At 34.4% G+C, this 12,090-nt stretch overlaps 1 protein-coding gene across 1 annotated transcript; it reads left to right on the top strand.

Moving 5' to 3' along the window:
- Positions 1 to 3,843: 3,843 nt before the first annotated feature.
- Positions 3,844 to 10,820, top strand: LOC122140951 (neoverrucotoxin subunit beta-like). The gene is made up of 5 exons (XM_042746517.1): positions 3,844 to 4,020; positions 5,736 to 5,909; positions 7,161 to 7,207; positions 7,389 to 7,854; positions 10,505 to 10,820. Exons 2-5 carry the CDS (start codon positions 5,749 to 5,751, stop codon positions 10,818 to 10,820), a joined length of 990 nt encoding a protein of 329 aa, XP_042602451.1. The 5' UTR covers positions 3,844 to 4,020; positions 5,736 to 5,748.
- Positions 10,821 to 12,090: the final 1,270 nt, after the last annotated feature.

Raw genomic sequence — 12,090 nt, 5'->3', positions numbered from 1 at the left:
ATTATAAAATTTAAACTCATTTAGATTGATAATTTTAAATTTTGTGGTATTTTAAAATACCTAGGTAATGCTCAAATACTTAAATTATATATATATTACAATGAGTGGAAGACATGTGGGTGAATATTAAATGACTTCTTTATTTTTTACAAATGCTACTTAAAATCTTTAAGTAGCATTTGTAAAAACGTTTTTTTTTTAAAAGTGACAATACAGATACCAGTAAAATACTGACCAGTAATTATCAACATGCTTTTATATTTGTGGTGGTGTGTTGTGTGTTTGTGTGTGTGTGTGTATGTGTGTGTGGTATATATTACACAATGTTTGATGTGTTGTTTGCATGTGTGTTTGAGTGCAGTGAAGTGCTGAGTATGTAATGTGTGGTGTTGTATGCTTTTTGACTTGCATGTGTGAGTTTTACAATGGTCTGTGTCATTAAAAATGCATTACAGTTTTGTATCGATTGCTAACCCCACAATTCATGAAACAATTCACCATTTTCTCACATCTATAAACACAACCTCAAAACTACACACCAACTTGTGCAAACTTCAAACTTCCAGGTCAAAATCAAACAGTTTAGTCAAAACATGTTCTCTTTTGTCAGACTCAAACTTTGGCCGCAGATGATACACAAACCTACTAAATACACAAACTACTTCACTGCCTAGAGAACACTAGTGAGATCAATTCAAAACAATGTTACGAAAACCTCCTTTTGGGAAATAGGAATCCTTTTGCTAGTCAATGACTCTTACAGTATACAACATAACATAGAAGGATGCAGATACAGTAAAATACAGCAATAAACTTTAAGAAAAGTTACTTTCATTACACTAGTGTAAAGCGATCTTACAGTAAATGAAAAGCACTGCGTAAAAAGCACTAGAAGAGAAAAGGCCAAAGACCAAACAACTGATGGAAAACACACGTTGGGGGATACTGCCAGTTAAATATATTGTTTTAAATAAAGAATATAATATGGTTTTTGAAATATTTAAATGATAGATGATATGAATAGTAAAGACACTTTTAACATAAAATATATAAAATAGAATTACAGCCGTTAGATGTACAGGTGGTCATTTTATTCCTTTTTGCTTTTAAATAGAGGTATCTTGGACCAGCTAAACAGAGGCCCAGCAAAATGTCTTTTCTGCTCTGTGTCTGAAAATAGCATAGATATGTGTAAGGTTTCCGACCATACCAAAGTCAAATAATTACTATTTCATGGTTAGATTTGGTCCATATGTGAAATCACCATTTGTGTTTACACACAGTTTTTTAAATGAAGCATAACATGCCTAATGACAGTGAAGGGTACAGTTCTCAAATTACATCTCTAGGATGCACGGTTCCAGAGAGGGATGTGCCTGAACATTCTTCAATGACTGAATACAATTGAGGGTCTTTCTCTGAAAATATTTTTCTAAAAGATACATTAACTTCATCTAAACTTCACAGCTGCGTCTGTGCTGTGACAAACAAACAAGCTCCTCCGCATACGTTTAAAGCAAAATAAATATTTTTAGTTTTATTTTTAAACATACAGATAGACATTTGGCAACCATGTTTCATTTTGTGTGTGTGTGTTTTGTGTGTGTGTGTGTGTGTGAGAGAGAGAGATGGTATTAAAACTTTGAAGATTATGCTAAAAGTATAGAACTTAAAAGAATCTAAAGTGTTTAATGCGTAATATTATATCTAATATAATATAATCATATAAATAAAAAAAAAAAAAATATATAAAATATAAATTATCATAAATGTAAGAATCACCGCACATCAGATGTAGTAACACATATAAATTATAATTTTGCTGAAATGTAAGAATCACCGCACATCAGATGTAGTAGGGGTACTGTTTATTTAAACTTTACATTAATGTTATGCTTTGAAATAATGTACCTCCATTTACTTGGATCATGCGATCTGGAACACCACCCTTGCTGCGAGGGATCTGTGAAGCAGCCCCTCAGTTTCACACAGGCTACAGGAGAATACCCCAACAAAGACCTGTGAGATTTTGTTTTTGATTCAACTTAAAACATTTTTTTTTTATATTATTATTTTATTTTGGGGACATTTCATACATGATCGTACTTTGCGTAACTCTGTCTATCTCTTAGCAGTCTGAAAAATGTAAGGCATCATTTTTTTTATGTTTATCATCAGAAATGTTTATTTTATATAGTATGTTATATATAATCACATTTTATGTATTACCATCTTTTTAAAACAAGAGAATGGCGTGTTTTATAAGTTTGATAAACTTAAATGTTGAATACTTTTTTAAAATTAATGAATTGATTTAGTAGCATGATGTCATATATAATTATTTATTTCCATATTCTTTAACCCCTGGAGTGTGAGTGGGTTTTGGGGGACTGGAGATATTTTGCCATGTCCCGACATTTGTGTTTTTCAGTATCTTAAAACGTATTAATGGCTAAAGTCTGAATATACTTTATTCATCACAAACGGGGCTACAAAAATATGTGAGCAGCATGAATGTACATGTCTTTGAGAAAGCAACATTTATGAGTAGTTTTTGTTTAAAATGTGTTTAAAATGTGTTTTATAAGCTCAATAAACATAAGTAAATGTTGAATACATGATTAAAATGTATGATAAATGATTCGCTTTGCTTTAGTAACATCTTTGTTATTACGATGTGTTTTATAAGTTCGATAAACTTAAATGGTGAATACTTAAGATGTATGTTTTGCTTCAGTAACATGCTGTCATATATAATTTTATATTTTATTTATTTATTTTCATATTCTTTAAAAGAAGAGAATAAGACTTGGGACGATTGAATGTACACGTGTGCGTGTGAGTGAGAGAGAGAGAGAGAGAGAGAACCCTTGTTCCTATAGTCTGGTATAGTCTGTCTGTGTGCGTGTGAGGGAGAGAGAGAGAGAGAAGTTTTCCAAAAGTAAACGTAAAAACTCAGGGATCCTCTCTCAGTCTGCCTGTCTGCTCTTCTCCTCATTCACCGAGTAGGAGAAGCTCTCTACACTCTGAATTCAGGTTAAATTATCAACCGGCATTGTGTAAGAGGCCGCTGACGTCTCATGAAACATAGTGCTATGGTCAGGATGTAGCAGGGATTGAGTTTCTGATGTCGTGACAGCACTGGCGTCCGTTTTCACACTCGTGTCACCCCTGTGAGAAGCTCTGTGCTTTTCTAATTCAGCTAAAACTATTTGTTATAATCTCATTTGAGGTTCTCTGAAAATATAAGACAATTTTTTATTAAGCTCTAAGTTTATTCATTAAGCTAAAATTTGTATACTTTATTTTCATTTCAATATAATGATTTGAATACAAACATCTGTGTGTGTGTGTGTGTGTAAGAGAGAGGGAAAGAGAGAGAGAGAGAAAGTTTTCCGAAAGTAAACGTAAAAACTCGAGTCTGCCTGTCTGCTGTTCTGCTTGAATTCAGCTTAAACTATCAACCGGCATTGTGTAGGACGTAATATCCATACCAACCCCTGAAAAATTGTTTCATTAAACTCATAGTTTCTTATTTTTATTGATTTATTTATTTTTATTCATCGAGCTAAACGTTTTTATTTCTTTATTTTCAATTCAGTATACAACGTTATGTATTTTATGTAACCCTATTTTTTTATATTGCTGAAAATCAGAAAAACAACAATTAGAATGTGTGTGTGTGTGTGTCATTTTATGCCAATATTTTTTTTCTCTTTTATATTACTCATTTATTGACTCCTTTAGTGTTGTAATTTTATTTTAATCATCAAAAATGCATTGACAACACTGTCAATGTCCATAAGAATAATTAAACATGATTTTCATCTCTTAAAATTGATATTCTTTTACTTATTTTCAAATTGTCCTTAAACCAATATCTCTTTCTCACAGCCGTGTAGGATGACCAAAACCTCTGCTCTAGCGTGACACCGGCTAAGAGCACGTGTGTACCCTTCAGTCCGATTTAAACAGATGTCGCGTTGCATACCGGAGGTCAAGCATCTGAATTACAAACAGGTGACCGTAAAAAACAGACGACATTTCTTATTTCATATATATCACAAATGGATGTCATAACACATCCGCGGTACAACAGCTAAGCATGATATAATATAAAGAAGCTGTCGCATACCGGAGGTCCAGTGTCTGTTTTACAAACAGGCGATTGTAACGCTTGTCATTAGGATAATCCCTAATGACATGATATATTACAAAACAGATGACGGGTCACAGCTGCCGATTATTCGCCGATGCCAATACTGTTAGTTAAGAGCAGCAGTGGCACAAACCTTACAAAATTGGTTAAAAACCTTGCATAAATTTGTTTTAATAAATTTGTTAATCACTGTAAGCAATATAGTTTAAATCTCTAGATCAGAAATGTAAATAATAAAGATAATTAAGATGAATAACATCACAGTGAAGTTATGCAGGAACATGCGACACATGCACTTTGATCACAGTCAAGCCCCTTTCACTGCACGTTGGTCCCAGAAAATTGCCGGATCGCGTTCTGTTTAAATGCAAACACGTCCCTGGATTGATTCCGGGATCGATCCCGGTTTGGGGACCTAGTAACATTGCCGGGTTCAGTCCCGGAACGAGCTCTGCGTGATCAAAAGCCAGAAGCAATGCCGTAAAGGGTGTGTCGTAGTGATGACGCACGTTATCGTGCGACTCTTTTACCAGGTGTTTTGAAGGCAGATCAACATTTGCAACGAAAAAATATGTGCAAACTGTAATGAAGCAGAGATCAGTTAGCGCCTCACTATCCGCGCTGAAGCTGAGATCGTTCACCAGCTTAAGTGAAAGTTAACGTGCCTAGTGTTTTCGACTCGTACATTACACGTTACATCCTGATGTCACGTGTCATTACGGGACCTTTACGGGTTGTGTGTGAACGCATGCACAGATTCTGGGAAATCACTATCAGTGTGAATGAACCAAAATCTAACGATCCGGAAACAATGGCCGGGACACATTACCCATGTATTGTCCGGAATCTCAGTGTGAAAGGGGCTTCAGTGACCACTTACTGTCATTTCTTTATGCCGTAAAAGCGTCTGACATTTATATTCAGACAATTACATGCTGCTGTCTCTTCAGTTTTTAGTACTCTCATAAATTACTTGCACCGCATGTTGACTTTTAAACATAAGTTTAATGTTCAACAACAGATATTTCAGCACGTGCCTGCCGGGCCGGTGCTCTTTCAGTAAAGATTTCAACTTAACACAGACTGTCAGGATGGGCCTTTATGCAAAAATGGAAAGGCTTGCGTGAACTTGTGATATTTACAGATAAGGATATGACCGTTAACTGAAAGTTTTTTGCACTGAGGATGCACACACAGGGCAAGCCATTATGCTTATGCATCAGCTTGAAGCTTAAAATAAAAATTTCTCATGTTTTGGGCAGCCTGGATCATGTACTTTTCCTGCAGGAGCTCATTCTGTTTCCTCCACTATTTTTAGATGCATTTTTGTCCATAGAAATGCATTATTCAGTGCTGTAATTTGATGCGACTGGCTGAAATTGGACATGCACTGTGGGCAGACCCGACTAATCGATAATGAGAATTGTCGATGATTTTCATTATCAATAATAATCGATTTTATCGATTAGTTGGTTGCAGCCCTAGTTCAATACACAAAAAGGATACAGTATATAATGTGATATACAGAACAAACAAACTAATGTGATGTGGACTGTTGCTGTATGTTTTTTTTTAGGTTGTCTGGCTGTATGGTGACAGATGAAGGCTGTTGTTATGTGTCTTCAGCACTGACTTCAAACTCCTCATGCTTGAGAGAGCTGGATCTAAGCTATAATCACCCTGGAGATTCAGGAGTCAAGTTGATCTCTGAAAAACTGGAGGATCCAAACTGCTCACTGGACAAATTCAAGTATGTCGAGCAGGAAGAGGTTTTAGGTTTTATTGTTTAAACTTTTCAATGTCTCTGGGTATATCTATATGAGTCTAGAAATTTTTAGAGGGTGCAACAATATATAGAATTTAAAAAGCACTAGCCTGAGGAGTAAAGTCTTAACTAAGCTGCTCAGACGAAACAAATTAACAACAAAACAGTACTTTAACCCCCTAACTGGCCACAAAACCAGAGCAAACAATGAAAACACAATAAAAATAGCAGCCTCCTCCCTACAGCTTCCATAAAAGGTAGAAACAAACATATTCAAAATGATAACTTATGTTGCAAACATTAACAACTTGTAAATGAAGGAACAGAAAAGCCCTAACTTTAAAGTGGACATCGGATGCCCATTTTCCACAAGTTGGCATGATTCTTTAATACTACATACTACATACATAATACCTACATGAAATCATACTTTGGTTAAAATTCCTCAATGGTCTTGTAAAACAGCACCCTGTTTACCTTGTCAAAAACATCTGTTCCCAGCGAGCAGCGAGCGTTTCCGCCTCCTCAATGGCTCTGATGTCAGGAGAAAATTAAGACTCTTATTGTTCACTTTTACATCCAACTACAAAACACCTGCATCACTTCCAAAGATCTGTGCAATGATCACCTACCAGCAATGTAAAGATTTTATTCATATATTAGAATGAGAACATTACAAATCTGTGCAATGATCACCTACCAGCAATGTAAAGATTTTATTCATATATTAGAATGAGAACATTACAATATAAATATATAAAAACTAGTACATTATGATTTATGGGCTTGAAAACAAGATGCAAACAATCAGAATATTGTACCTGGTCAAGAGTGCATGAAACATGAAACCTACACCATTACTGATACTGTTATACAGTTCTGGAGGCCCTTCCTAATTGCAGAGATCAACTGTGTGCTCCACCTACTGTCAGCAATGGTCCTACAGTATGCAGTGTTTAAAAAACAGCTGTTTACTGAATTCTGCTGAGGTGATACATATCGTATTGTGACTTTACTGGTGATACACAGCCCTACTAGCAACCACCCCATGTACTCTAGCAACTGCACAGCAACACCCTAGCAACCACCCTGAACATGTTATCAACCGCAACCAAATCACGTACCTTAGAAACCACATAGCGTGGATCATGGAGGAGAATCCAGGACCTTTATAGTAACTGCATAGCAACAGCAATTTCTTCACTGACTGAATGTGACTCTGTGTGTGTTTTCTAGTGTGGATCATGGAGGAGAATCCAGGATTACAGCAGGACTACAGAAATGTATGTCTAAACACTCACTCACACACTCACACACACACACACACACACACACACACACACACACACACACACACTCACTCTCTCTCTCTCTCACTCTCTCTCTCTCTCTCTCTCACACACACACACACACACACAGCTGTAGTGATTGTTGTGTTATTAATGTCTCTGTTCTTGTGTTCAGATGCCTGTTTTCTCACACTGGATGCAAACACAGCACACACTGATCTCAGTCTGTCTGAGGAGAACAGAAAGGTGACACATGTGAAAGAGAAACAGCTGTATCCTGATCATCCAGACAGATTTGATGATGTGTGTCAGGTGTTGTGTAGAGAGAGTGTGTGTGGACGCTGTTACTGGGAGATTGAGTGGAGTGGACATTTGTCTATATCAGTGTCATATAAGAGCATCAACAGAAAGGGAGCGGGTGATGAGTGTGTGTTTGGAAATAATGATCAGTCCTGGTGTTTGGACTGCTCCCCTGACAGATACTCATTTATACACAATAAGATAAAGACTCGTCTCCATGTAGAGTCCATCAGCAGTAGAATAGGAGTGTATGTGGATCACAGCGCAGGAACTCTGTCCTTCTACAGCGTCTCTCACACAATGAGCCTCATCCACACAGTCCAGACCACATTCACTCAGCCGCTCTATCATGGGTTTGGGTTTTATTTTACTGGATCATTAGTGAAACTGTGTTGATGAATCAGAAGAAACTGACGAAAGATTCTACCCATAATGCTTTGAGCTGCATGATGAATCAGTAACAGTGAGATGTTATAGAGTCTCATCAAGACATTAATACTGCAGCTGAACTTCTGTCACTGAAATAACAGTCAAAATGTGTCAGGAAAAAATGTGTGTGTGTGTGTGTGTGTGTGTGTGTGTGTGTGTGTGTGTGTGTGATTGAGATATAGAGAAAAAAGTGTGTCTGTATTTTTTCTTATCTTCATTTTATCTTCATTTGTGTTTTTATTGTAGTGTAGTAGTCATATTAATCATTTGTATTATTACTATCAAAATTTCCTTTAAATTGAAAAGTTCAAAAATAATAAAACATGTTGAGAAATGAACTTGAGATCAGATTTGAATTGATGTTTGTATCATGAAAATAATAAAACATGTTGAGAAATGAACTTGAGATCAGATCTGAATTGATGTTTGTATCATGAATATAATCGATTCCTCACAAGACTGATATGAGCTTCAGGAGAGTTTCTGGCATAAAATAAAACATTAATCATAGCATTTAATAAAATATACTGTAACTACAGAAAAGCTGTATTAAATTATTATGGGATCTCTTTCAAGCAGTGATTTTATTTACTGTTTTTTATTTACTAAAATATGTAAACGTGATAAAATATGTATAATCTGCTGATTTGATAATAATAGCAACTACAATGTTTTTTAAATTATTTTTATTATAACTAATCAAAGAAATATGACTACAATAATGCTATTGTACTCTTAAATAAAAAGTGTGTATGCATGTATTGTTATTCATAATAATAAATAAATAATAAATATTAATGTAATTTATTTTTATTTTATACCAGTAAAAAAAAAACAAAAAAAAATCTCATTGCAATAATTAATATGATAAGAAATAAAGAAATGTTATGATAATAATCATAATAAAATAATAAAACTTAAAATAAAAAAAACATAAAAAAAAACAAATAAAATAAAAAATAAAAAAAATAAAAAAAAAAAAACAAAAAATATCTATATATTATAATTGTATTATTTATATTACAATTATATATTACAGCAATTAAATGAATCGATAAAAAACTTATTATTACAATAATATTACTGCAATATTTATTAAATAAAAAGAAACTATTTATTATAAAAAATACAAAATAAAAAAAAAACTCAAATTATAAGATGTATAAAATAAAATAAAAACTCAATAAAAAACAAAAACTAAATATTAAAATATTAAAATAAAAAAAATTAAAAAAAAAAAAATAATAACAACAAAATTAAAATACTTAATAAATAACTTTATTTTACACGAACTGTACAAAAATCAATTAATATTATAACAATTAAATAACAATAAAACAAATATTTAAAAAAAATAAAAATACTATTTTGGTTATTATTAATAAAGACTCCCTTTTTATTTTATTTAACTTTTTTATATTTAACATAAAGTAAAAATAATATTTTATTTTACAGTACAATTGGATTATTGCAATCATAACATATTTCGTTTCTCATTTGTTATAATGAATAATTAATAATACATATTATTATAATTAAATAATAATAAAAAGTTACAATATAAAATATTTTGGTTATTTAAATGTATAATAATAATAATAATTATTATTATTAATATTAATATAATTAAATACTGACATTTTATTTTACAGTGCAATATGGTAACTGCAATAGCAAGAGTTTTTTTATTGATTTAAGTGGTATATATAAAATAAAGTAAAACTAATATTTTAGTTAATAATACAGTTATAACACTAATAAATACATAAAAATGGTACAATTGCTCTAAAATAAACAGTCAGTATTTTAATTCTATTAGAATAGTATCATTTCAGTTATAACAGCTACTAGTGTCATTTTCAATTGTAACAGTAATGTTATCTTCTTACAATAATCAAATTAAATTCATATTTTAGTTAATATTATTAATAAATACTGACTTTTATTGTATAAATATTGCAATAATATTTTTTATGGATTTTTTAATTGTAATTTAAATAATACAATTATAATTAATATATTTTTATTTAATATATTTTTCTTATTTTTGTTTTTATGATTATTAAAATCACATCATATAAATTTGCGCCTCTGAGTTAATAGGCACGGCAACCATGGACCAGATTCTGGCAGAAATCAAATCTGTGGCTTCGCGTGTTAATAACATGGATAAATCTGTCAAAGCGCGCCTGGATATGATTGACAGTGCTTTGGGCAACATAAAAACAGCTGTTGCGTCGGTTGAGCTTTCTCTCTCAAACTTATCTAACCAGGCAACCGATTTAGAAAGACGAATGGATGAGGCCGAAACTCGGATTTCTGCTACCGAAGACAGTTACAGCAACCATGACGCTCAGTTTTCTGCTATGCAAAAGACAGTGGATATGTTACAGCTGAAAGTCGATGATCTGGAGAACTGTGGCCGCCGGAAAAATCTAAAAATTGTCAATCTCCCAGAGAAAGCGGAGGGTTCTACCCCACTCACGGACTTTCTCCAAGCTTCTATACCTACTTTAGTCAGCATACCTGATTTGAACGCGCTCATCAAGCTTTGGCTCCTAGCCCAGTTGTGAACAAGCCTCCGAGAAGTGTCCTAGTGCGGTTTCTCCGATACTCTCAGAAAGAAGTGGTACTCAAGGCAGCTTTAAAGAAACGCGACATCCTCTACAATGGCTCCAGATTACGGTTTTATTCTGACCTGTCGGCGGAGGTTTTGCGCAAACATCATGAGTTTGACTGTGTTGGGAAATCGATGGCCCGCCGCAATATGTACCGTGGCTTTGCTCATCAAGCACGGCTCCGTTGTCTTCATAACAGGCAGATTCGACTCTTCGACAGCCCTGGGTCAGCTGCCGCTTTTTTGGAAACTCTTAATTGAGGTGCCCTTTCATTTGTTTTTGTCTGTAACGGAGGAATACAGACTTGACCTTCAATGAGTCCCTGCTGCCATTACTTTCTACAGTTCCGAACGACTGTGTACAGGAGCTGACCTTATTTAAAGTGTCATTTTTATTTATTCATTTACTTATTTTATCAATCTTATTATTTTATTTAACTTATCTTACCGTTACTTGCTTTAAAGTGTTATGCTGTGTTCACACCAAACGCGAATAGAGCATCAAATTCGCGTCTACCGCGTCTAGTTTGCCGCTTGAACATTTTAAGATCATTCGCACGTGAAATTAACTTCACAACAGATGCGAATTCGCGTCTTGGGGGGCTTCTGCCAGCTGAGTTGACGCAGCATTTTCAACCACCATTTTTATTCGGATAATTTTCAAAATATTACTGTTATCGTGTCATGAAATGTAGTTTTAAAAGTATTTCAGGCGAGAATGTAGTTGTTTTAAACTCAAATATGCGGTTTATTTATAAAGACAGCATCTATAAAATGTGTTTCGCCGATTTCGGAGACGAGCTCCATGCGATCAGCGGGAACTCAGTGATCACGTATCCGCCTAGAGCAGCCTCACCTCGGCTAGACCTTCTGACATGTGCCGCTGGCTCTGATGTTTCTTCAGTGGTTCAAGATAAAATATAATTCGTTTGGGGTAAATTTTATCTTTGGCCTTTACTCAATTAATCTATTAATATAGGTCCTTTTTATTCCTGTCTCTATAGAAATATAAACTTTTGTCATATAGCTCCGGTTGACTGCTCACTGACAACATCAGTCGTTCCTCCATGTTGAATGAGTGACTCCTGAGCGGGCTCCTGATTGGTTAACGTGGCGCGAATTGACGCCAAAGTTCAAATTTTTCAACTCGGGAATCATACTCTAATACTCACAAAAAAAATAAACAATCAGCATGTCTCTCACGTCAGCAATAAAGTGTATCACTTTTATACAAACCTTTTTTGTGACAATAATTTTTCATACTCGTCAACCGCGCCGCGCTAAACACCTCATTCGTGCCGCGAGACCTCCAGACGCGCGTAAACGCGTCTTTACATTGACTTAACATTGAAATCATTCGCGCCAGACGCTCCCCAGGTAGCAAACAGACGTTGGGCCAACGTCAATATGGGTTGGTTACGTTGGCCCAACCTATCAGACAGAAATACAACGTTGGGCCAACGTTGATATGGTCAGCTGCAAGGGCCCCCACTTCTCTCAAATATATGCAGCATTTTATGTTTTACCATTC

The sequence above is a fragment of the Cyprinus carpio genome, chromosome A4, assembly GCF_018340385.1.
Source record: "Cyprinus carpio isolate SPL01 chromosome A4, ASM1834038v1, whole genome shotgun sequence".
Taxonomy (NCBI): domain Eukaryota; kingdom Metazoa; phylum Chordata; class Actinopteri; order Cypriniformes; family Cyprinidae; genus Cyprinus; species Cyprinus carpio.
This window is presented reverse-complemented; position numbering and strand designations above follow the sequence as displayed.

Bases quoted from the DNA above. Each gene is read 5' to 3' on its own strand.
- LOC122140951 (XM_042746517.1), top strand. From the start codon at position 5,749: ATGGTGACAGATGAAGGCTGTTGTTATGTGTCTTCAGCACTGACTTCA. The intron at 5,910-7,160 runs GTATGTCGAGCA...TGTGTTTTCTAG, and splicing joins TGCTCACTGGACAAATTCAA to TGTGGATCATGGAGGAGAAT. The intron at 7,208-7,388 runs GTATGTCTAAAC...TCTTGTGTTCAG, and splicing joins TACAGCAGGACTACAGAAAT to ATGCCTGTTTTCTCACACTG.